The 26,093-nt window shown below is 44.3% G+C and overlaps 1 protein-coding gene and 1 pseudogene across 1 annotated transcript in view; one reads left to right on the forward strand and one right to left on the reverse strand.

The window, feature by feature from the left end:
• LOC128572120 (uncharacterized) overlaps positions 1 to 24,395 on the reverse strand; it is a 76,912-nt gene extending 52,517 nt beyond the window's left edge. The window contains exons 1-2 of the mRNA XM_053572054.1: positions 24,344 to 24,395; positions 23,478 to 23,582 (exon numbers count right to left, since the gene is read on the reverse strand). Coding sequence (XP_053428029.1) covers positions 23,478 to 23,582; positions 24,344 to 24,395 — 157 coding nt within the window. The remainder of the gene's footprint in view (positions 1 to 23,477; positions 23,583 to 24,343) is intronic.
• LOC128572025 (zinc finger protein 706-like) lies at positions 14,184 to 14,448 on the forward strand (annotated as a pseudogene).
• Positions 24,396 to 26,093: the final 1,698 nt, after the last annotated feature.

Genomic DNA, 26,093 nt, shown 5'->3' on the forward strand with positions numbered 1-26,093 from the left:
GGCTGCAGTGGAGGGTGGGAGAGAAGGCAGCGCAGCAGAGTAAGGCACGGTGGGACTCGGAGCCACTTGTTTGTCTAATTCCTTGTGTTTGGGGACTGCTTGAGTCAGTCATTTCTCAAACAGGAGCACCACCCTCCTCTTTCCTCCTCAAAGAGACATCTGTCATTTCTCTTTGTTCCTTGTCAATGGGTGGTCAGAAGGTTGCTGGTGGGGTCCACCCCATCCTTACTCTGCCCAACAGCCCTGTTGTGTCTATAGCTTCCACCTGAAGACAAGTGCTGCTGTGGGTGTCCAGCGTTTTGGCTTAGTTGACCAGAAAACACCCGTTTGTGATGGGAAGTTTGGGTTATATGGTGACCTCCTGTGACAAAATGTACAGTCTATTCTTTGGCTCTATAAAAAGCCAGAAGGTATTTCTTAAGAGGAAAATAGTTACCTGTAGAGAGTGGCATCACTATCCTCCAAAACCCTAAAGACCTGCTCTGTGACTCTTTTGCGGCAGCCTGACAATCCTATCTGCCAGAGAAGGGCCAGGCAACACCAAATCTGCTGGGTCACACAGCAGTGGCAGAGGACCCTGCAGAGTCAACTGCAGAGCCTTCTTTTGTCATGAGACTCACTCAAAATTGGCAGCTTGTTGGGTTACTCAACAAATAGCTCAAAGTAACAGGACCAAATGAGGTAAATGTTGCCTTCACATTCCACGAAGGCCCAGTAGAGTTTGCATTTCTTTCCTAGCAGAGAAGATTCTAGATGCAGAAACTTGCCTTTCCCCTGGGAAGGGATATTTTAACATGCCTTGGAACACGAAATGCCTAGAAGATGAAGGGCCCCTGAACTTCTGTGGAATTTATTCCCACCCTCTGTTGCCAGTCTTGTCAAAGTCACGTTGCTGTCCAACATCAGCACGACACCACCAGTTACCATCACTGTGGTAGGCCGGCATGACAGCCGGCAGAGCAAGGGGAGACTCCACATCTCTGTGAGTAGAGTTAATACAAGCCCAGGTCAGTGCAGTGACGGTCAGTGCAATGCTGGCTGAGGATGGACTGCTTCTGATGGTCTCTGCTAATAGGTAGAGAGGGAAGAAAGTGTGTAAGCTTGCTCGCTGCATACAGGTGCCAGTGGTGTGCAAAGACTCCCCATCTGGAATAGCAGCTGCACTTGGAGTTGCCACTGGATTAAGTTGACGACAATCGCTGTTTGTTTCTAAAATCTATCTGTCTTCCGCACAGGTCAAATAGGTAAGTTAAATGGAGATGGGGCAGGATTCACCAACTCTGGTTCTCAAGCTCCTGATAGTGGCACTGACCTCTGCACCCCTCCCGAAATGCCATGATGCTTTTGATTTACCATGTGAGGAGGCAGAGGCAATTCTAGAATCTTCCGCTTTGTCTTTCCCACTGTATAGCCTTGGGTCATTCCATAGGTCAGGAAAACAATGTAGAAATTCTGCCGGTGATAGAGTTCGGCTATTCCAGATATGTATTGCCGAACTGGAGCTGTAAGCACAGCACGGTTCAGAGACATGTCTGGCCCACTGTGAAATGGACCTGAGTCACAAGACGCCAACCATCTCCTGCTCCAGCTGATGGACCATCACAACAGCATTGGGGTCTAATAAATCCTTAAATTTCCCCTTCCCCTAAAGCACAGTCACCTGACAAGTGGAGCCTTTGGAGAAGGCAAAGAGGGAGGTTTACAATATACAAAGTCATCCATCACTTAACATCCTCAGGTGACATCATCACTGTGCCAACATCACAGGATGGTCACACAGATCTCAATGGCACAGTCTGCTACCCATCTCGGCTATGTGGTGTGTGATACTGTACAGAACATCACTGAGCTGAACACCGTAGGAATTACGATCTGAACATGTCTAAACATAGGAAAGGTACAATATAAAAAATAAAAAACGGCACCCCTCTCTAGGGCACTCACCATAAATAGAGCTTGCAGGACTGGAAGTTGCTCTGGGCGGGCCAGTGAGTGAACGGGAGATCCGGGGTGCTGCACTGCACGTCTGTGGGCTTTATAACCATGGTCAATTAGCCGACACCAATTTTTTTGATTTTTAAAAATTAACCTTAGCTTATGATGATGTCTTTATTTTTTTAATTTTTAAAACTTATCCTTAGCTTGCTATAATTTTTTTTTTTACTTGAGAAACATCGAAATTTTTTGACTTTTTGACTCTTTCAAAGTAACACTGCTTAAAAACACAAATACATGCATGGCACAGGCGTACAAAAATATTTTCCTTCTTCATATCCTTCTATATGCTCTTGTCTACTTTATTTTCATTTTACTTTTTTTACTTTTTAAACTTTTTTGTTGACAACTGAGACACAAACGTGACATCAGCCTAGGCCTGCCCGGGGCAGTGTCATCAGAACTGCTCCCCCGCCCCTGGACAGCTGGAAGTTCTTCAGGGACCTTCTGGAACACCTCCTAAAGGACCTGCCTGGGGCTGTTTTACACTTAACGTTGTTTGTTTTAGTAAGTAGAAGGACCATACCCCACTGTAGTGACAAAGGCACAGTATAGTAAAAGCACAGACCGGCAGCACAGCCGTTCACTGTCACTGTCAGGCATCACCTCGCTCCTGAGGTGGTGTGTGCCTGGCTGGCATGCAGCAGGCTGCAGGAGAGGCTGTTACTGCAGCACCACCACCAGCACATGAGCCATCTGGGCTGCTGTGCTGTGTTAGGAAGGTTAAGACGGCCCCGGCAGCAGGACTCTTCCCTCCATTTTAATCTCAGGGGTCCACCATCACACATGCAGTCCATCACCAGCGTACGGCGTTCCGTGGCTCAGGGCTGCCCCTGTGGCCTTGCTGCAGGGCCAACCCCACTGTGTTTGAGTAGCTACCACGGTGCCTGTGTGTGCTCTGAGAGACCCATGGTGGTCACAGTGCCCCACAGCTGGACTAGGAGGGGCTTTGCCTTCCCACTGGGACATCCCTCGTTAAGCCCCTGTGCAGCTCACCACCCCTGAGAGGACCCTTCTGGGAGGAATCTGAGTCTCTGCTGCTCTCCAGAGAGACAAGGTCTGCCTGGACTCATGTGAGAACATGAGGCCTGGGTCAGGGTTTTTGGATCTAAATCCGTTTGCACCTTGGGGAAAAGGCCGTCTAAACCAGGTTCTGTAAACCCCCTGCCAGAGCGTCTTAGGGCTGCTGTGAGGGATGTCGCAAACTTGGTGGCTGGAAACAGCAGAGATGTATTCTCTCATGGTTCTGGAGGCCAGGAGTTGAAGGCAAGCATCCTCGGGCCGTTCTGGAGGCTGGGAGGGACACCCTGCCTGGCCTCTTCCAGCCTGTAGTGGCCCCACAGTTCCGACTGCTTCCTGCCTTCACATGGTCCTCTCTGTCCATCCATGTCCTCGCCCCCTCTGACAAGGACACCAGTCACTGGCCTTAGGGCCCACCCTACCCTAGCAGGAACTTCTCTTACCTGATTACATCCTCGAGGACTCTATTTCCAAATAAGGTAACTCCCTCAGGTTCTGGATGAACATGAATTTGGGGGCCGGGGCACAGTCCATTCCCAACAGCTTTAAAAGTATTTTTCAACCTGAGTTACCTTTTAACCACGTGGCCCCCTTCAGACCATGTTTGGGCCCCATTCCCATCTCCTGAGGTTCCAATTTAGTCTGGCTGGGATGGATTACAAGCATCAGAGCTGTCTAAAGTCACCAGATGATGTTTGCTGGCCAAAGACCAGTGACCTGTGGGACGTGTGATGCTTTCTACCCAGCCAAGGATCCAAGGAGATCTGAGGTTTCTGCCTCCTGGTATCAGGCTCCCAATTAACACTGACACTCATCTGTCTGGTCCACGGGGAGTTTGCCAGATACAAAGTCACTACCCAAACTTTATGCCTCAAAAAGCATAGGATATGGCAGAGGGGGAGACGTTAGCTAAAGGAAACACAATTTCATTTAGATAAGAGAAATAAGTTCAAGAGATCTGTCGTACAATACGTTGACTATCGTCAATAACAAGGTCAATACCTGGTATTCTTGACAGTTGCTAAGAGAGCAGATTTTAGGTATTTTTATCACACACACAAAATGATGAGTATGTGAGATATTGCATGTTAATTAGCTGGGTTTAGCCAGTCCACATCCACATGTATGCATATTTCAAAACACCATGTCCTTCATAAAATACAGTGTACTCTCTGAAGGGTGACCACCCGAGGGACTGCAACAAACTGGTCAATGTGCTGAGGTGGTCAGCATAGGGAACTAGGCCTATGTACTGACACAGACATGTGGTGCACGTCTGGTCTATGAAAATTAGGTCAACCTAAGGAGGTGGTCAATGTAAGGAGCTGGTCAACTATGGAGGGTCTACTGTAAATTGGAAATTATTGAAAAAAAAGGGAGGGGCCTTGCATCCTCATGTCAGAGTTAGGTCCTATACATAGTATTAGGCCATTTGCTCTACATTGTCCCTAAAATACTCCATGGAGGGTGTGTGTGGAAAGAACTGCACTTTTTGGTTGGCTGTCCTCTCTCAGCCTTCCCCTCCCTGTGCACGTGCGGTGAAAGCAGCATCTCCTCGGCACAGTATTTCTCGGGAGCTGGGACATACCTGGAGGGCAGGGCAGGCCCCACCTGCGTCCTTGGCTCCCCCTACTCACAGCCCTGAGACTCTCTCCCTCCCTCACACACGCACACGTGTCAAAGCTTCCTTTGAACTAGCCCTGTCCAATAGCCCTGCTTTCCAGACTCTCTCCCCATTGGCATATCATCCCCAGCCTAATTTCATGACCTCAAAACACAAACACATGCAAAACAGGCCCCAGGTCTACTGCTGTGAATTTCATTTAAAATAAATCTGTCTGCTGGTTTAACAGATTTCATTTAGTATAAAATTGAAGACTAGCTTCCAATGGCTGACTCCTTTAACTCCTGAAACCATTAAGCTCTCATTTCATCTAGTAGCACTTGTCTTATTTAGCCCTGGTGATAATTCAGATGAGAATAAAGTGGCTTCTGTGAGCTGTGGCAAGGTGAATCAAATTCTCTCATGGATCTGAATAGGTAATACCAAGAGAATGAGGCAGAAAGCTTCCGGAGCAGTGCTGAGAATTCCGAAGGCTGAGAGATGAAGGGCCACAGTACACAGGATCTCTGACTTCTGTCCTGACATCTTGGTGCCTCTGGGCACTGAATATTTTTTGCCTAGACCTACAAAATCTGCCCCCAACCAACCATGTCAGTCAGCTAGTGCTGAGTGACAAACCAGCCCAGGGCAAACACTACAATGCATGTACAGTCATTGTCAGAGACACGCGTGTCAGCCAGGGAGGTTCTGCTTTGGTCTGTGGGGCTACAGGCAGCTGGGAGGCTCTCATCCACACGCGTTCTTTCTATGGCACAAGCTAAAGAGACAGCTGTTACCTGCGGCATTTTTTTCCCATGTAGAAGCTGGAAGCTCCCAAAGGGGCAAGCAGAAATATGCAATGCCCCTGAAGGACTGGGTTCAACCTTGGCCCACTGCCCCTTCCTCCCACATTCTACTGGCCAAAAACACTCACCTGACCACGTCCAGCATCATCAGAGAGGGGGAATATACAGCTTCTCTAGTGCAATGGTTCTCAACCTTCCTAATGCCGTGATCCTTTAATACAGTTCCTCATGTTGGGGTGACCCCAACCATAACATTATTTTCATTGCTACTTCATAACTGTAATTTTGCTACTGTTATGAATCGTAATGTAAATATCTGCTATGCAGGAGACCCCCAAAGGGGTTGCGACCCACAGGTTGAGAACTGCTGTTCTAGTGGGAGACCTGCAGGGTCACATAGCAGAAGGGATGGATTCAAGGAGAGAGGGAAAATTGGGAATAACGGCACAACCTTCCACCCCAACTACTGCCCTGAGAAGCTGACCAGTGACCTCCAGGGGGCTTCTGATGCATTAGCAGGCAAAGAGTCACCTTAAAAGCTCATCCAATGCACTCCTCTGCCCACCCTCAGAGCGGCTGATGCACCTGTTCCGAGGTGGGGCCTGAGAATTCGCATTGCTGCCAGGCTCCCCAGTGATGCTGACACAGCCGCACTGGCCATACTCTCAGCATCAGTGACCCACCTCACACTCACTGGGACCATGTGTCAGGTGCACGGGGGCAGCAGATGGAAACGTTTTCGCTCTCTACTGATAACGGCACTGCTCAGGGTGCGTGTGGCAGGACACCGCCTTTGCTGACGAGGAAGCACATTTAAGACCATCTGAGGACAGCGTGTGGGAGGAGGGACACCTTGTCGCTCTGACCTTGGGTAACCGAGAGCACACAGCGTGGTCCCCACCTTTCAACATTTCTCACTGCCAAATAAGGATGGTAACTTCTAAAGAGAATTACAGAATTATAACTCTGCTCCCAGCCCATGTGGGTAAGGAGGGTGAGCGGGCCCTTCCTCCTACTGTGCTGACACATATCTTCGGGCGGGGTGCTGAGATTAGCTACTTACAGATCTGCTTTCCCTCAACAGCATAGCCTGCATGTTCTGTGAGAGCCGCTCTGTGCCGTGTGCCCTCCATGTGTCTCCCTGACACCTGACACTTAGTAATAGGGTCTCCACTTACACTGGCTGAATGAATAAACCAGCACAAGAGAAAGTTTCCCGTGTCCTGAGGGAGTGAGGCTCCTGGGAAACCATTTGAGAACCATGAGCAAAAAGGAATCCAGACTGTGCTCCTGTCATATCAGAAGCCTTGGGAGTGGGGCCAGGTCTTTAAACCTCCCCAGCTGATTCATAGGACAGCCTGCAGGACCCTCTCTGCAGACAGCAGTGACCGGCACACCTGCCCATGGACACAGGCACCGGTGTGTCACAGGTGAAGTTTCACCATCCCTGCCCTGGGGCTCTCAGGTTATTTAGCATCAACAGATGATCTGGACCAACGGGAAACATCCCCAAGTGTTCTGGAAACAAGGATGACTTGTTACTGCAGAGGGGCGGCCACCACCCTGGGAACACCCCTCGGCTCTGGAAGCACCTGTCCACAGGTGGTGGGAGGACAGCTGGCAGCCTTGGAGATGGGATCCCTGTCTGACAGCCCTGCATGTCCCAGAGGATGGCATGTCACAAGTTCTGCCTGGAGAAGGAGAAAAGAAAGCACAGAAATCACATGCCAGGAAAGGTGGAGAAAGAGAAAAGGTGAGGCGGGAGAAGAAAGAGACGCAGGGGAGCAAGGAACGGGGGGGGACAGGCTGGGTCCCCAAAGGCCAACCGGCCTCCCCTCACTGGGTGGGGCCTCCCGGCGTCTCCCACGGCGGCTGCCACCGGGGAGCCCTGCAGCATTGCCCTTTCTCCCTACCACCGAAGTCACTCTCCACAGCTCTTCAGTGGGCCTCCAGGGTCTGTCCTCGTTCCCCCGATGTCAGCCTCCCTGAGAAGGAGACACTGGGAATTCCAAATGTGATCCAAAGTCCCACACAATAAACCTGGCAGCTTCACAGAACGTGTAGGTTTTAGGCTGAGGGGAGAACAATGCTGGTGGCTTTAGGCCATTCCTACCAAATGACCCTGTTGGTTTCTTATCACCCAAAGAGATAAGCATTGACTTTGTTAAAAAGTAATAATAACCTTGCATCAAGTCAGCATCAACCAGGCAGCACAGCATTCTGACTCTATCAGAGGTGTCTGCAGCTGAGCACAGCAGAGTGAATGACTTCACAGAATCAACGGAGTTTGGTTTCCAAGTCCAGGCTTTGGGACACCTTGGCCTGGCTAATTAGTTCCATGTGCAGTGTCTCAGAAGAGGCAAGAGGTGGGGCAGGGGAATACGGGAGCAGGGAGAGGAGAGAGAGAGGTGGATTGGGGGGCATTGCCTATGTCACAACTCTTGGCGTGGGACACAATTATAAGAGGGACTTTATCTAACAAATGCAATCAGTGTAACCTAATAAGGTATACCCTCAATGAATACCAAACAATAAAATAAAAATTGTAGCAGGCGGGAAGAGAGGATGAGTAAATTGACACCTAACGTTTACAATAGGCACTAGGAACCAGGTGATGGACACAGACTTCTAGCCTGTGTTATATCATTCAGAAAACAGGACATGCGTCTTCCCAGCTGTGTTTTCTGCTATGGATATGGCCAGCTGTCACCACAGGTCACGTCACAGGGTGAGACTAAAGAAAGCTCCCACCTTCTCCTCCAGCCTGAGCAAAAGGAATAAAGAGAGATTTAAGAGCTTGTGTTTTCTGGTTACCCTCCTGGGAATCTAACAGCAAAGCCAGTTCAAAGCCAGCCACCAACTCTGTAAATACCACTCAGTTATCAGATTGTTAGGACAGCAGGGGGCTTTTCCCAAGGGTTCCACCAAAAGGACAGCCAGACAATTTGTTCAGCTGTGTAGTGGCTGTCCCTTGCTGGTGATGCTGTCGTGTTGCTTAATTCGTACACCGCAAGAGCTACGTGCCTCAGGCAGTCTGAAAGCCCTGCCTTCCAAACAAGTAAGTGCCTGTCCAGCCAGACGGTCCAAGTCTGGGTGACATGGACCAGGAGGGTCTGGTTCGGGCCCAGTACCAGCCCAGTCTCAGCATGGGCTGAGATATGGCGGTGCCTCCTTCCTGGGCTGCAGTGAGAATCCCAAGAGATAAAACATGAGCTGAGCGTCCATCTCCAGGTGCCGGACGTCCTTGCACAAGGGTCCTCTGAACAGAGCTTGAAACTGACATTTACAAGGTAGAGTGAAAAGATGTGACTCACAAGACTGAAAAGAATCAGGGAACCTAGTGACCATCTGTATGTCAGTCCCCAAAATAAACGAGAATTAACAGCGGCCGAGAGTGAAACATGATTTCTCTCATATTGGAGTAAACGGATCAGACTGGGAAATCCCTGCTTATGGTCAAAGTGTGGGGGCCTGCAGAGTCCTGCCCCAGGGCTTGCCTGATTTTTCCATGTCCCCAGAGGATTCCAAAATAGGGCAGCTCTAGAATGAAAAGGAAAATGGTGCTTCCTCTGGGGGCCTCGTTCCACCCTGAAGGCATCAGTCCTCCCACCTCACCCTTCCCCAGGCCCAGCCCCAGTGAGAGTTCCTGGTCCCTGGCCTGGATGAGAGGAGCAGCTTCAGCCCTCCCAGGGTGGGGCAGGTGTGCGCCATGGGTCCGAGCCAGCATCCTCCCTCACCTGGTAACCTCACCCCTCCAGAGAGCACGCACCAGGACCCCAGCTCCCCATCCTGCTCCCTGAGACCCTCAGAGCCATCACCTTCCCTGTGCTCTCTCCACTCTCTGTCCCTCTCCCCTGCTCTCAGCATTCTGCAAACTAGCTCACCCTGTGACCATCACACAGCTGGACATCGTTGTGCCCACTCTCAAAGGCAAAACATGCTCCCACTTTAGACAGAGGACCTTTAAGAATATGAATGATTTTAACTAGATCTGTCTTAAAATACAGTCACCAAAAAAATTCCGTGCTCCAGATGCTGACCTCAAGACTTCAAATCACAGCTCTCCCTGTTAAATGTCAAACGCTTCCCAGAGCACCTCTGAAATGAAACTTCAGTACCGCACAGTAGATGTTTATGGGTTCAGTGATTTTGAAATGGTCATGCAATGAGTACCAATCTTTAAGAAATATACCCTTCACAGGAATTTCCATGCAGGATCCACGTTGAGCTTGATTTTTAAATCTTATAAGAGTTTTTAGAGATAACAAATCCCATTCTTCCTGGCATGGCCCTGGGGACAGGCGGTGAGAAAGAAGTTTCTCCAAACGCTGAGGGGGAGAAGGTCCCCTGCCTGCATGAGCTTTCCCAAGGCTGCAGTTACATCTGGCCTGGCCTGGCCAGGCAGAGGACGGAGAGGCGTGTGCTACTAGCTGCTTTCTTGAGATGTTTTGAGAGCAATTTGATTTTCATTTCATTCATTTCTTTCCTGCCACAATTATTTTAGAAACAGACAAGCCTGTTTGCCTGAGGTGTTTGTGAGCTGTGACACTATGGCATTCTACCTAGGGTGACAGCTTGAGATTATGTCTCAAAAAAAAAAAGAGAAAAGTTGGCTACGTGAGGGGTGGAGCAAAATGGTGAACTAAAGACATCTTTGCAGCCACGAGTGGTGAGATGGGGAGAAAGGACTCCAGCTGCCTCTGTCTCGGGGCCCTGCCAAGAAACACTGCTTTAGGGGTGCAGGTAAACAGTAGGAGACGCCAGGGCCAATGAAGAGGTTGGGAACAATGAAGAGCTGGCAAAGAAGGTGAGTGCTTGCACGTCAGCAAAGGCCAGCCAATTCAGCACCAGTTTTTCAGAAAAAGAGGGCTTGTCCTGAAGGCTTTTTTTTTTTTTTTTTAATTGTGGACCTAAGCACTTGCTGGAGTTACCTTGGGAGATCTTGGGCAAGCAAATCCTAAGCACTTGCTGGAGTTACCTTGGGAGATCTTGGGCAAGCGAATGACCTTGAACAGCACCCAGGAGCCGGGATTGAGCCACCGAGCAGAGAAGAGCTCTTGTCTTTTGGCTGCTGGATGGGCAGAGCCCTTGTAGGATAGCTGCTTTGCAGGATCTTAGAGTGAGGATGGTTCTGGCACACCTGCTGAGCTGGGCACCCACCAGTGGGGAGACTTAAGCAATACACACTTTCCTGGGAAAGCCACTGGCTAGCCAAGGGACATGGTATGGAAAGGTCAAGGCATGTCTCTTAATAAGTAGGCTAAGGAGAGCTTCATGCTCCCAACTCTGTGAGGACTGAGGGCAAAAAAAGTCAGGAAGATGGATGAGGTCTCCTCAGCAAGATAGAGGCTTCCAGACCCCATCTTAGACAGCTATTGTCAGTGTCATGAGTAGCGTCTCATACCCCAAAATATCACCTGTTGTCCAGGCGATATATGGCAGTATATATATATTTGGGGGGGGTTCCAACTTTTTTCCCTCAGATTTTTCTTTTTCTTTTTTTTTTTTGCATTTATAATTTTTCATTGTTTCTTTCTTTAATAGTAGGAGCTCCATTTTTGCTACAGTTTTTCTGCTCCCCTTTAACCCTTAAAGTTTTTTGTTTGTTTTGTTAAATTTTATGGTATTTTTATTTTTCCATTTTTACTTTCTTCAATAATAAGGGCTCCATTTTATTCTTTCTTTTCTTTCCATTTCTTTCCATTCCTCTCTCTTTTTATAAAGCTTTTTCTACTTTTTTTATCTTTCCCACACAAATTTCTCAAATCACAACTAAGATTTACCCCATTTTTAACATCTTATGCAATTTTATTTTCAATTTTCCTTGCATATTTTTATTATTATTATTTCTTTTTTTCTGATCTGCTTTATACTTTGTCAATTTGTATTCCATTTATGGGACAGAGCTTCACTCTGAGGCCTAGGGAAGGGTGCCAAAGCATTGGCCTGGCTCAAGGAGACCTTGATCCCCTGGTCTAGGGAGTCCTTCTAGCTTTGGCCTTTGGAAGGATGCTATTAGTAGGTTCTCCCTGCAACAAACTTCTGGGGTTTTTTTCTTCTCTATTTGGTGGAAGTGGGGTCTTGTTTTAGCTCAGGCTGGTAAGTAACTCCTGACCTCAAGGGACCCACTGCTTCCAGCTCCCCAGAGGCCAGGAATTGTGGCTGTGGGTCAAAGCACGCTGCTGAACACCACTATTATTCCTGTCTCTCTCTTTCTCTCTTCTTTTCGTCAATATTTCCTTTTACCCCCTGCTTTTTCTTTTTCTTTTCTCTTTTTCTATCTTTTTTCCCTTCTTCTCTTCACTCTTCCTTTTGGTCCAATACCAAAAGAACACTTCAACACCTAAGCACAAAGACAAGGTAATTTAAAGAAAAGGAGAAAGCGAAAGGAAAAAGTAGGGGAAGAAAGCAAACAAAAGAATACACTCAAGAGCAAGAAGCAACAGAAAAATCCTGGAAATGTGAAAAACCAGAACAGAACAACCCCTCCAAGGTATCATGAGGTAGCTACCACACAAGATTCCTACAAAAATGTTAGAAATGAAATAAAGGGAATTTAAAATATGAATGGCAAAAATAATGAAGGAAATTGCTGAGAAAGAGGAAACAAAAGGCAATCCGAAATCAGAACCAAATAAGGGATGAAAGATATGAAGAATATAGAAAGAATATAGTGGAGCTTAAAGAATTGAAAGATCAATCAGGGAGCTTAAAGATGCAGTAGAAGGTATCAATAACAGATTAGACCATGGAGAAGAAAGAATATTAGACCTAGAGGATAAAGCACTTGAGCTAACACAGGTAGTTAAAGATGCAGAAGAGAGAGAAAACAAAATACTGACTCAGAGAATTACGGAACTTCATGAAGCATTCAACATACAAATTATAGGTAACTCAGAAGGGAAAGAAGAATGCCCCAGAAGAATGGAAGCCCTACTGAATGGTATCTTAAATGAAAATTTCCCAGGTATCACCAAACATTCCAACACATTCTTTTCAAAGAGATACCCAATCCCAGGCAGTGCCTGAAGCTCAAAGGAGTAGGGCACCAGCTCCATATACTGGAGGTGGTGGGTTCAAACCCAGCCCTGGCCAAAAACTGCAAAAAAAACAGAGAGCAAGAGATCCAATCCCAGGTTATCTCAATTCAAACAGAGCTTCTCCAAGACACATTGTCATGAACCAAAGTCAAGACAAAAGAGAAAATTCTACAAGCAGCCAGGAGTAAGCACCAATTGACCTACAGAGGCAGATCCATGAAGGTGACAGCAGCAGACTTTTCAAATGAAACTTTTCAAGCCAGAAGAGAATGGTCATCTACCTTTAATCTTCATAAAAAAAAAAAAATTCAACTCAGAATTCAATATCCTACTAAGCTAAGCTTCAAAATTGAGGGAGAAATCAAATCTTTTACTGATAAGTAAACATTGAGGAAGTTTGCCACAAGACCAGCTCTATAGGAAATACTTAGACCTATTCTCCACACTGACCATCACAATGGACCACCAGCAAACTAAATATCCGAAACTAAAGGACAAGACCTAGCTTCCACAATGATGCAAAAGATAAAACTAAGCAATGGACTTTCACAAAATAAGATAAATAGAACTTCACTGCACTTATCAATTCTCTCAATAAATGTTAATGGCTTGACTTCCTCACCGAAGAGGGACATACTGGCCAATTGGACAAAAAAGCACAAGCCATCCATATGCTGTTTCCAGGAAATGCACCTAGTTTCAAAGGACAAAACAAGACTCATAGTATAGGATTAGAAAACAATATTTCAGTCAAATGGAAATCAGAAGAAAAGGAGGGGTCACAATCTTATTTTCAGATACAAGTGGATTTAAAGCAACTAAAGTAAAAAAAGACATACTGGTTGAAGGAACAATGCAACAAGAGGACATTTTAATTCTAAATATTTATGCATCCAACTTAAATGCTCCCAGATTTATGAAACAGATCTTAATTGGTCTGAGCAAGATAATATCCTATAATATCATAATAGTAGGGGACTTTAACACTCCTCTGACACAGATAGACAGATCCTCTAAACAGAAACTAAACAAAGATACAAGACTTAAATGTGACCCTAGAATAACTGTGCTTAACAGACATAGACAGAACACTCCATCCCAAGGCTAAGGCATATATGTTCTTCTCATGAGCCCATGGAACATTCTCCAAAATAGATCATCAAGGACAGAAATCAAACCTCAACAAAATCAAAAGAATTGAAATTATAACTTGTATATTCTCAGACCACAGGCAATAAAGGTGGAACTCAACTACAAAAAAATTCTCATCCCCACACAAATGCATAAAAACAAAACAACTTTATGCAGAATGACATTTAGGTAAAAGAAGAGATAAAGGAGGAAATCATTAACTTCCTTGAGCATAACAACAATGAAGACACAAGCTACCAAAACTTGTGGGACACTGCAAAAGCAGTCCTAAGAGGGAAATTTACCACATTTAGATGCCTACATTTGAAAAACAGGAAGAGAACACATCAATAACCTGAAGAATCATCTTAAAGAAATGGGAAATGGGAGGTAGCGGCAGGTGCGCAGCTGCAGCAGGAGTGTGAGTTGCAGGCTGTTGTGGTCTGGGCTCTCCTCTTTCCACTCATTGGTGGGCAGAAGAGGCTGAAGTGGTGCTGAGCACACTCCCCTTTCCTCTCCCTCAAGCAACCTCCCCCGACCCTCTAGCACTGCGCTGTCTCTCTGACCCAAGACTGTCCCAACCCAGATATGGCTCATGGACAGAAGAAGATTCAGACTCAGCAGAAAAATGCCAAAAAGCAAGCTGGACAAAAGAATAAATAAGGACATGACCAAAAGGCTACTGCCAAAGCTGCCTTAATATATACCTGCACTGTCTGTAGGACACAAATGCCAGACCCTAACACCTTCAAGCAGCACTTTGAGAGCAAGCATCCTAAGACTCCACTTCCTCCAGAATTGGCTGATGTTCAGGCATAAAGTTGTTTACAGGTGAATTCATGACACCTTTGACTCTTCTGTCTCAGACCTTAGTGACAAACCTGCAGCTGCTTTTCTAACAAACTTTTGATTAGCAAAAATAAAGGGGCTACAGAAACACTCATTTCTACGCTGTTACCTTTTGGGCTTCATGCAAAGACAATTTTGTATAAATGTACAGTTAACTCTGATTTGAAAATCTGAAAATCAGTCCATCCTTGTTATAATTTTTTTTACAATTGTAATTATATTGATGTTCATATTGTGTAAAATAACCCATTTAATAAAGTAGTACTTCGATTTTACAACATCCAAAAAAAAAAAGAAAGAAAGAAAGAAATGGGAAATGAAGAGCAACCTAATCCCAAACCCACCAGAAGAAAACAAATACCCAAAATTAAATCAGAAATAAATTAAATTGAAAAAAAAAAGAACCATTCAGAAAATTAAAGAACCAAAAACTAGGTTTTTCAAAAATATAAATAAAATTGATAAACCATTAGCCAGATTAACTAGAAACAGGAAAGTAAAATCTCTAATAACCTGAATTGGAAATGAAAAGAGGGAAATAACAATTGATATCACAAAGACCCAAGAAATTATTTCTGACTACTACCAAAAACTCTATGCCAAGAAATTTGACAATGTGGAGGAAATGGAGCCATGCCTGGAATGACACCATCTTACAAGACTTAACCAGGAAAAAATAGGCCTCTTGAACAGACCAATATTAAGTACTGAGATTGAATAAATAATTAAAAAGCTTCCAACAAAAAAAAAATGCCCTGGACCAGATGACTTCACACCAGAATTCTATCAAACTTTCAAAGAAGAGCTTATACCTATATTGCAGAACCTATTCCAAAACACTGAGAAGGAAGGAACCTTATCCAACAGGTTCTATGAAGCAAACATCACCCTGATTCCAAAACTAGAAAAGGACCCAACTAAAAAGAAGAACGATGGACCAATTTCACTAATGAGTATCGATGCAAAAATACTCAACAAATAGATTGCAGCTGCATATCAAAAAAAAAAAATTATACATCACGATCAAGTAGGTTTCATCTCAGGGATGCAAGGTTGGTTTAACATACGCAAATCCATAAATGTAATTCACCATATCAACAGAGACAAAAACAAAGAACATATGATCCTCTCAATAGATTCAGAAAAAGCACTTGGCATAATCCAGCACCCTTTTCTAACTAGAACATTTCAGAATATAGGCATAGATGGCACATTTCTTAAGTAGATTGAAGCCATCTATGACAAACCCATAGCTAATATCATGCCAAAAGGAGAAAAACTGAAAGCTTTTCCACTTGGAACTGGAACCAAAGATGTCCTCTATTGTGACTACTAGTCAACTGGAAGTTCTAGCCAATGCATTCAGGCAAGAGAAGGATATGAAAGGCATCCAAATGGGGGCAGAAGAGGTCGAACTCTCCCTTTTTACTGATAATATGATCTTATACTTAGAAAACCCCAGACACTCAACCACAAGACTCCTGGAAGTGATCAAAAAATACAGTAGTGTCTCAAGGTATAAAGTCAATGTCCACAAATTATTAGCCTTTGTATATGCCAATACCAGCCAAGTTAAGAAGCAAACCAAGGGTACAATTCCCTTCACAGTAGCTTCAAAGAAAATGAAATACCTAGGAATATACCTAACAAAAGAGGTGAAGGACCTTTACAGAGAGAATTATGAAACACTAAGAAAAGAAATAGCAGAAAACATTGACAAATGGAAGAACATACCATGCTCTTGGCTGGGAAGAATCAACATTGTTAATATGTCTGTATTTCCCAAAACAATCTACAGAGTCAATGCAATCCCCATTAAAATACCAACATCGTACTTTGAAGAATTGGAAAGAATAGTACTTCATTTTGTACAGAACCAGAAAATAGCCCATATATCCAAGGCTATTCTTAGTAATAAAAACAAAGCTGGAGGCATCATTCTACCAGACTTCAGGTTATATTACAAGTCCACAGTGATCAAAACAGCATGGTATTGGTACAAAAATAGAGATATAGGCATATAGAACAGAGTAGAAAACCAAGAGATGAAACCAGTCTCTTACAATCATCTGATCTGTGATAAGCCAATCAAAAGCATACAATGGGGAAAAGAATTCCTATTCAACTAATGGTGTTGGGAAAACTGGATAACCATATGTTTAAGACTGAAACTAGACCCACATCTCTCACCACTTACAAAAATTGACTCAAGATGGATAAAAGATTTAAATCTAGGACAGAACATGATAAAAATCTTAGAAGAAAGTGTGGGAAAAACTCTTGATGATGTCAAACTGGGGCAAGATTTTATTACAAAGATTTCAGCACCAATCACAAAACAACAAAAATAAACAAACAGGACTTAATTAAACTGAAAAGCTTCTTCACAGCTAATGACACAACAAGGAAAGCAAAAAAAAAAAATAGCCTTCAAAGATGGAAAAAGATATTTGCATGGTATGAATCTGACAAAGGGTTGATAACTAGAATCTACAGAGAACTAAAATTAATCAACAAAAAAAGAGTAAACAATCCCATCTACCACTGAGCAAGAGATATGAACAGAACCTTCTCTGAGAAAGATAGACAAATGGCTAACAAACATTTGAAATAATGCTCATCATCCGTAATCATCAGAGAAATGCAAATCAAAACCACCCTGAGATATTACCTAACCCTAGTGAAAATAGCCCACATCACAAAGTTGCAAAGCTACAAATGCTGGTGCAAATGTGGAGGGAAGGGAACACTTGCACTGTCGGTGGGACTCCAAACTAATACAACCTTTTTTGGAAGGAAGCATGGGGAATCTTCAAAGAACTCAAATTAGACCTCCCATTTGATCCTGCAATCCCATTCTAGGCATTTACCTAAAAGGAAAATAAATTGTTTTATCTTAAGGACATCTGCACTAGACTATTTATTGCAACTCAATTTACAATCGCCAAGATGTGGAAACAACCTAAATGCCCAGCAACCCAAGAATGTGTTAACAAGCTGTGGTATATGTATACTATGGAATACTATCCAGCCATTAAAAAAGATGGAGACTTTACATCTTTTGCATTAATCTAGGTGGAGTTAAAACACATTGTTCTTAGTAAATTATCACAAGAATAGAAGAGAAAGAATCCAATGTAATCAATGCTAATATAAAGCCAGTAGAGATCTAATATACATACTACGTAAGACAAAAACTCAAATCGTTTTAAAGTGGGGGGTGGGAGAATAAGGGATGGGGAAGGGGAGGACGAAGAGGGATTGGTATGCTCCTACTTAATGGGTACAATGTTAGGACGGATGGCACACCTCTTGGGGCCCAGACACAATTATAAGAGGGACTCTACCTAACAAATACAAACATTATAACCTAATTCTTTGTACCCTCAAATTAACCTGAAATAATAAAAAAGTAAAGGGGAGCATCTTAAAAAAAATAGTTGGCTACATGACCCATCACCAAAATACATATATATACACACTCACACACACACACATATATACACATGAGGCCTGACAGTTGAGACCTAGAAAAAATGCTACACGTCTCATTGCTGAATATCACTATGGTCACCTTTGAATTCCTCCCCTTGGGAAGCTATGCACTGACCCCAGCGCCTAGTCCACCTTTCACAGCAATTTTCGAATTCTTTTTCTGGTATGGTCATCAGAGCTGTTGTTGTGTTACTCTTGATGTCCTGAATATCATCGAAATGTCTTCCTTTTAATATTTCCTTTATCTTTGAGTAAAGAAAAAAGTCATTGGAGGGGCCATGTCAGTGAGTAGGGAGGATGTTCCAATACACTTATTTTTTTCTTGGCTAAAAACTCCCTCACAGACTGTGCTATGGGAGTTGGCACATTGTTGTGATGCAACAGCCTATTTTCTTTCCTTTTTTTTCAATTTTTTTTTTATTCAGATTAATGCAAGGGTAAAATTTTTAGGTTACATTGTTCTCACATCCAGGGTAAAGTTCCATTTGTAGAAGCACCCTCACCTGGGGTGGGGGGTGTTATACATCCTCACAATTTGCACCTTAAGTGAGATATCACCTCATGCCCTCCCTCCTTCTGTCATACATCCTCGCCCCACCTCCCTCCTGGTTCCCTCCGCCCCTGAACTGGACTACAATCGTGTTTTATGAGCGATATAATTGTTTATATATTGATTTCATATTAGTATGGATATTTATTTTTCCATTCTTGAAATACTTTACTGAGAAGAATGTATTTCAACTTCATCCAGGTAAATGTAAAAGATGTGAAGTCCCCATCTTTTTTAATGCCTGAATAATATTCCATGGTATACATATACCACAGTTTGTTGATCCATTCATGGGTTGATGGGCACCTAGGTTGCTTCCATGACTTGGCAATTATGAATTGAGCCACGATAAACATTCTAGTGCAAATGTCTTTGTGGTAAAAAGATTTCTGTTTTTCTAAATAGATGCCTAGTAATAGGATTGCAGGGTCAATTGGAAGGTCTACTTTTAGATCTTCGAGGATTCTCCATACTTCTCTCCAAAAAGGCTGTATTAGTTTGCAATCCCACCAGCAGTGTAGAAGTGTTCCCTTCTCTCCACATCCACACTAGCATCTGGTATTTTGGGCCTTTGTGATGTGGGCTAATCTTGCTGGGGTTAGCTAATATCTTAGGGTGGTATTGACATTTACAGGAGCTTATTTTCACACATAGCTTTCTCATGCCAAATTTTCAGTTAAGATTTTCCTATTTCTCTATCAATGTTGACTTGGTCTGCTATGCTTCTCACAGCTGGCCCAAGACTTTGATGCCCAACTTCACAAATTTTTGCAATGTTTTCATCATTTCTGCTTGTTACTGGCCACCCTGACCTCTCTTCATCAGGGACACTTTCTCTCCCCTCAGAAAAAGGTTTAACCCATTTACACATTGCCATTTTCTTCATGGCACTATCCCCATAAACTTGGACTAACATGTCCCTGATTTCACTTCCACTCTTCCAAATTTAACAAGAAATTTAGTGTTTGTTTGTTGCTCTAATTCAAGCTCCAACATTCTCACAACACCAGACAAAACCACACAACAACAACAATGAAGCAACTCATCAGGATACCGCCACACATCAGCACGGACACAGCTGTGAGATGCTGATGCATCAAGGCTATGAAACCTAACGGAGGTGTTTGTAGAGTGCTGGCAACAGAAGTGCACAGTGACAAGTTCATGGACTTAAATGTCAGACCTCATATACCCAAACATATATGCATACACACATACATATATACACACATGTATATATCATACATATATACACACTCAGTGCACAAGATTTTGGTCAACAACAAGCCACACATATAATAGTGGTCCTGTGAGATATAATGGAATTGAAAAATTCTTGTCACCTAGTGATGGCTTAGCTATTCTAACAGCCTAGAGCAGCTCACACTCCTCACGTGTTTGTGATGACACTAGTGTGAACAAACCTACTGCGTTGCCAGTTGGATAAGAGTCCAGCACACCCTGTCCTGTGCAGTGCAACATACTTAATGTGATAACAAATGATTATGTTACTGGTCTGCTGGGATGCATTTACTGTGATATACATTTTATTATTATTTGAGAGTATACTCCTTCTACTTATTCAAAAAAAATTACCTGTGAAACAGCCTCAGGAAGGTCCTTCACGAGGTGTTTCAGAAGGAGGCATTGCTGTCGTAGGAGATGATGGCTCCATGCATGTGACTGCCCCTAGAGAACTTCTAGGGGATGAGGTGTGGAGGTGGAAGGCAGTGATGCTGATGATCTTGACCCTGTGTAGGCCTAGGACAATGTGTGCTTCTTTGTTTAAAAAGTAAAATAAAACAAAAAAACTTAAAATGCTTGGAATTCAAAAAAGCTCATAGAATAAAAACATAAGGAAACAAACTATTTTGCACAGCTGTGCGAAGTGTTTGTATTTTAAACTAAACACTATTATAAAAGAATGAAAAGTTTAAAAAATTCCAAGTTTATAAAGTAAAAAGGTAAGCTAACAAAAAAACAATTTATCATTGAAGGAAGAAAATTTTTTTAAATACTTGTGGTTTTGCCTAAGAGTGTGGTGTTTATTTATTTATTTATTTTTTTGTAGAGATAGAGTCTCACTTTATGGCCCTCGGGAGAGTGCCGTGGCGTCACACAGCTCACAGCAACCTCCAACTCCTGGGCTTACGCGATTCTCTTGCCTCAGCCTCCCGAGCAGCTGGGACTACAGGCGCCCGCCACAACGCCCGGCTATTTTTTGGTTGCAGTTTGGCTGGGGCTGGGTTTGAAGCCGCCACCCTCGGTATATGGGCCGGCGCCCTACCGACTGAGCTACAGGTGCCGCCCGAGTGTGGTGTTTAGAAAGCCCACAGGCGTGGGGCTGCGCACTCGCTCAGTGACTCGCCCAGAGCAGCCTCCAGCCCTGCAAGCTCCGTTCACGCTGCCCTGCACAGTTAGGCCTTTTTTATCTTGTAAAAGCTGTTTTTACGGTAACTTTTCTATGTTTAGCTACACAAATACTTACTCTTGTGTTATAATTGCCTACAATATTCAGGAAAGTCACATGCTGTACAGGTGAGGTGCGTGGCCAGGACCAGTCGGCCACACCACACAGCCTGGGCATGCAGCAGGCTCTACACTCTAGCCCTGGGGAAGTGCACACTGATGTTCATGCAAGGATGAAATCACCTAAGATCATTTAATGACTCTTTCTTAGGACATATCCTTATTGCACAATCCATGGTTGTACATGTCCCCTATCTGTCCTTATATTGGTGAATGGTCCGAAGTGGGACCTTTGCTGGGCCCCCTGGCAGCTCACATTGCCTGAAGGGAAAGACTCAATTGAGAAAGGTTAGACACCGGCATGGCATTGGGTTAAGGCCCATGTCTGCACATCAAAGCCTATTTCAAACCCCTTTACCATTTTCTATGTGTCCTGTCTCACAGCGGCTTGAGTGAATGTTTCAAAGGTGCAGGCTCATGAGGAAAAGCTCTGACGTCTGGCCCCAAAGCACATTTACGATGTTGACAAACAAGTTTGTACCTTGTCACTGATCCAGCTCACAGACTTGCAAAGCAAATGGCTTTGTAATGTACAAAAGTGTGGCTTTACATGGGTCAAATATGAAAGTTTTGAGACAGACTGTGTTGCGGTCCATTATTTCACTTCTAAGAAACACAGTCGACAGCATCCTTTCTGATTCCCCCGTGCAAGTTTCAACTTGCTTGGCTTATCGGTGTTGCTGGAAGGGCTTCATTGTTTCCATCCACACAGATTTTATGTTTCTTGATTTTTGTGTATCTCAAAACTTTGGCAATAACCCATGTAAATCATTAAACCAAAGTGACTAAAGCCTACAGCCCCGCTGCAGTTTCAGTGCATCCATCCAAGTCATTGGAATGGTGGCTCACCTCCACTCACGCTAAGGCAGGGCCATCTCACACCCAGATCAAAGGCAGCAAACACAGGGCCTTCTCCTTCAAAAGAAAACAAGATTCTCACAGACTCTTTAAAGAAGCTGACTGATAAGCTTACTGGCAAGTAAACGGGCAAGTCTTTCTTCTGTGCATGCATGTGATACACACAGATGAATAAAGTCTGTGCAGATGGCTAAACACTTTTTGATCTCTGCCATGAATAACAAACGTCCCCAGAAATCAGGAGATGCCTGAGAGTACACCGGTTGCTGTTTCCATTGGTTGATTGAAGCGTCCACACAGTCATGATTAATGGAGCCAAAGCTCCACCATGAGGGAGGCAAATATGTCATGTTATTCCAGGAAATGTCTGAAAAATCCTGCATCTGCTTAACTGGGCTTTCTTGTAAGTTCAGTGTTCAACCAGAACAATTCTGCTGTCATGGCTGACCCATTTTCTTCTTTTCTTGTATAGCACAAGCCCTAGCAGATGCTAAGTAATAAAGAATAACAAATGTGTTAATTAAGGTTCTTGGTGTTGCTCAGGATCTTCAAGTTCATGTTCTATGTGACTCTCCAATGCCATAAAAACAAAAGTTGAGTCTGAATCGTTAGCTAACCCTCCAGTAATCTTAGACTATTGCTTCACAAGATTATTTTATATAAATTCCTACTAGGAATTTGTCTTCTTACCATTTGTTTTCCTGCCAGATGATATTCTGGCCACTTCAGAAAATCTGTTAATTTATGAATTCAATATGTTTTAATACCGCCTTTATTGTAGACTCCGTGCTAGGCCCTGGAAAAATAAATACACAATCTAGCCCCCACCATTAAAAAAATATGGCCTAATAGGTGACATAGAAAAATAAACCAGGAACTTCAAGGTGGTGGGACAAGTTGCCGTGACAATGGCCTTGGTGGGAGGGAGGAGGGTTCTCTCTCTGCCGTTGCTTAAAGTTGCCAGTGCAGGCTGGTACGAGACAGCAGACTAGATTTTAGGTTTTATCACTGTTTTTTGTTTTGTTTTGTTTTTTAGAGACAGAGTCTTACTTTATTGCCCCCGATAGAGTGTCGTGGCGTCACAGCACGCAGCAACCTGCAGCTCTTGGGCTCAGGCGATTCTCTTGCCTCAGCCTCCCAAGTAGCTATAGGCGCCAACCACAACCTGGCTACTTTTGTTGCAGTTTGGCCGGCACTGGGTTTAAACCCGCCACCCTCGGTATATGGAGCCAGCGCCCTACTCACTGAGCCACAGGCGCCACCCAATCACTGTTTTTAAATTCTCTGTAGACACTGTACCCCATAATGCCCCCCACTCCCAGGCCACCTTGCTCCTGGCAGGAGGCCAGGGTGCAGTATCTCAGGGGTGGGAGGATAAGAGGTGGCACTCTTAGCCCCAGCTCTGGAGATGTCCTCTCAGAGAGCTGACGGCCATTCCACAGGCAGCTGAGCCTCCAGGGGACAGCCCTGGTGATCTGGCCATGGTTTGAACATGAACCTCTCAAGGATGTTCTCTCGGAGCTTTCCTGCTGAGAGACTCAGGCTAGTGTTAGGAGCCAAGGAAGGATCCCTCATGGTGCGTACTATGTCACGCAACTCACCTCCTGAGAAGCGCTGGGAGCACCCAGCGCAGGGGAGCCCCAGGGCATGAGCGTAGCGGGAGGATCCAGGGCTCAGATGCCAGAGAATACCAGGAGCAAAGGGCCCTGCAGGGCCAGACAACGGAAAGAAAACACAAGCCAAGGATGTTCTAGTAGCCACACTAAGAAGAAAACCAGACACATCAAGCCCATTTTAATAATATACTTTGTTCAACCCCATATAGCCAAAATGCTATAATTTGAAAATGTAATCAACATAAGCCATGGCTGAGCAATTTTACATTCTCAATGATTTTACATGGTCTGTGTCTTACACACCCAGCACATCTTAATTTAGATACCAAATTTTCATTAGAAATGCTTGATCTGTACTTAGAGTTCAGAAAATTTACAGTTGAGAAACTAGCTTCTGTTGTCCCAAACGGTTCCAATCACATTTAAAACTTTTTCCATAACTGAATCAAGTGTCTGTTTTTAAATTTAAAAGAATTAAAATCAAACTTAAAGCCCTGCTGCTCAAGTGCACGGCCACACTTCATGTGCTCCACAGCACTCTCCCCAGGTGGCCAGCTGACTGGGCAGTGCACATCTGCAGAACCAAGTGACCACTGGGCATGGCAATGGGAGGACCCCAGCGTGCGGCATGGCCTGACAGCTGAGGGTTCAGGTTGAGGGGAAGTGAGAAAAGGTCAGAATGTGAATTTCTTGGATATTGACTTTGTAAGGAAGGAGAGCGGCAACACGTAGCAACAGGGGACACTAAAACCACAGGCGGGTTCTTTTCTGTAAAGTAGAGGGGTATTGGGAACCCTGACAGTCTTTAGAGAGAGATTAAAATACGGGAGTGTCACAGATACAGTCCTTACCTTTATTCTCCTGAAATCCCTGCTTAGAGCAACACGCAATAGCGACGGTCATAAGGAAAGTTTAATGAGTGGTTCCTGTGTGCTAACTATACTTACCTGATTGTTTATCTCATTTTAATTGGCATGTAACCATGGAAATGTAGGTTTTTCTCTTAGAAGAAAAGCAAAAGCTGCAACAATCATTGGAAAGTCACAATAGGAACTGACTCATAATTCCAATCAGAGCGCAGTTGATGAGGAATCTGCTGGCATTTGGCTCCTGGAAGTGACAGGCCAGGCATCCCCGGGTGTTCCCATGCGTCTAGGCCTTGCTTTGGCTTCACCATATGCATAACTGATGGGATGAAGCTTCTGCCAGGGGCATGCAGCAGGAACACAGGACGAAGTGTGGGCTCAGTGCAACAGCATCCCCTGGGAGCTTGAAAACCTTGAAGACAGCGTCACCTGTAAGTGGCATTTGAAAACTGTTGTTCCACAGTGGGGACGTGGATACACCTCTAAAATCCTCTTGTTTGTCCACCGTGCCCAAATCCCACGCAAATCCCTGGGACAGGCCCCTCTATCTGTGACTGGAAGTTGTAAGAAAGGGCAGTTTATTCAAGCCAGCCCCACAGAGAAGGAAACAGCTGCTCACACATGCAGAAAACATGTCTAGCCCACTTCAAAAGCATTGTGCGTTTCTAACCACTGAAGGAAAGAATTCTGAAAAGAAAGCCGTAAATAAGCCTTCCAGGGGAAGACATGTTCAGCGTCTTTGATTGCTCTGTTGAAAAGCAGAACTTTTTGCTCGCTCTTTTCTTTTGCTGATCTGGAACCAATAAAGCTATTGACATAATTTTCTTAAAATGGAGCACTAGCAATGTATATGCTTTAAAAAAAAAAAGTTTGCCCATTTGGAATAGCAATTCTGACCCATGAGAAAGAGATGGTGACTTCACCTGGTCTGGAGAATTCTACTGCGGGAGAACAGGGGGTACAGGAAGACCTGCACCACAGCTTCAGGTACCCAAGGGAGGACTCTGGGGAGAAGCTGACCCCAGGCTCACTGCCTCACAGGCTCAGGATCCTTTGTCTGAATGAATGGGACAGGCCCAAGGGACCAGCAATGTCTAGTCAATACAAAGACCAGGTTAGGATGCCACAAGACTAGCTAATGTTTATATAATACGCTTACCTTGTGCTTTGTACATCTCTCTCTTTAAATTCCTTGACTCTTCATAGCAACCCTTAGAGATTTGGACACTGAGGTACAGAAAGTCTAAGTAACCTGCCCAACATCACGCAGCTAGCAAGGTGCAGAGTTGGAATTAGAAGGTAGGCTGTTTGCCTCTGAATCCGCCAGCGTGTATCCTAACCCTACGCGCTTCATTTCAACTCAGCTGACCTCGGAGGTGGTTCTTGCATTTAAATCCTGATGAGCCCAGAGAAAAGGAAAGAGTCACTCAGATTTTCTGAGCTAAAATTGCAACCAAATTTTCCTAATGTATACATAGCTGCCATTTTATGAGTCAGGACTTTACTGAAATCTGACTAGATGTTTCCCTAACTTATGTTTAAATGAAATTCTTCCTGCTACCCTTTCTAGCCACAGGCCAGTGGGGTTTATTGGTCGTAAGTCACAGCTATCCCAGAGCATGAGGAAATAAAGTGGTTTCTTTATGAGCTGAGTTCCTGATGAAGGTTCTAGCTGCTTCCAGAAGGAGAGAGAGGCCAAGGTACCTGTTGGTAACATCTCAAAGTCAGTGAGTTT

This window comes from Nycticebus coucang, chromosome 19 (genome assembly GCF_027406575.1).
Source record: "Nycticebus coucang isolate mNycCou1 chromosome 19, mNycCou1.pri, whole genome shotgun sequence".
NCBI lineage: Eukaryota > Metazoa > Chordata > Mammalia > Primates > Lorisidae > Nycticebus > Nycticebus coucang.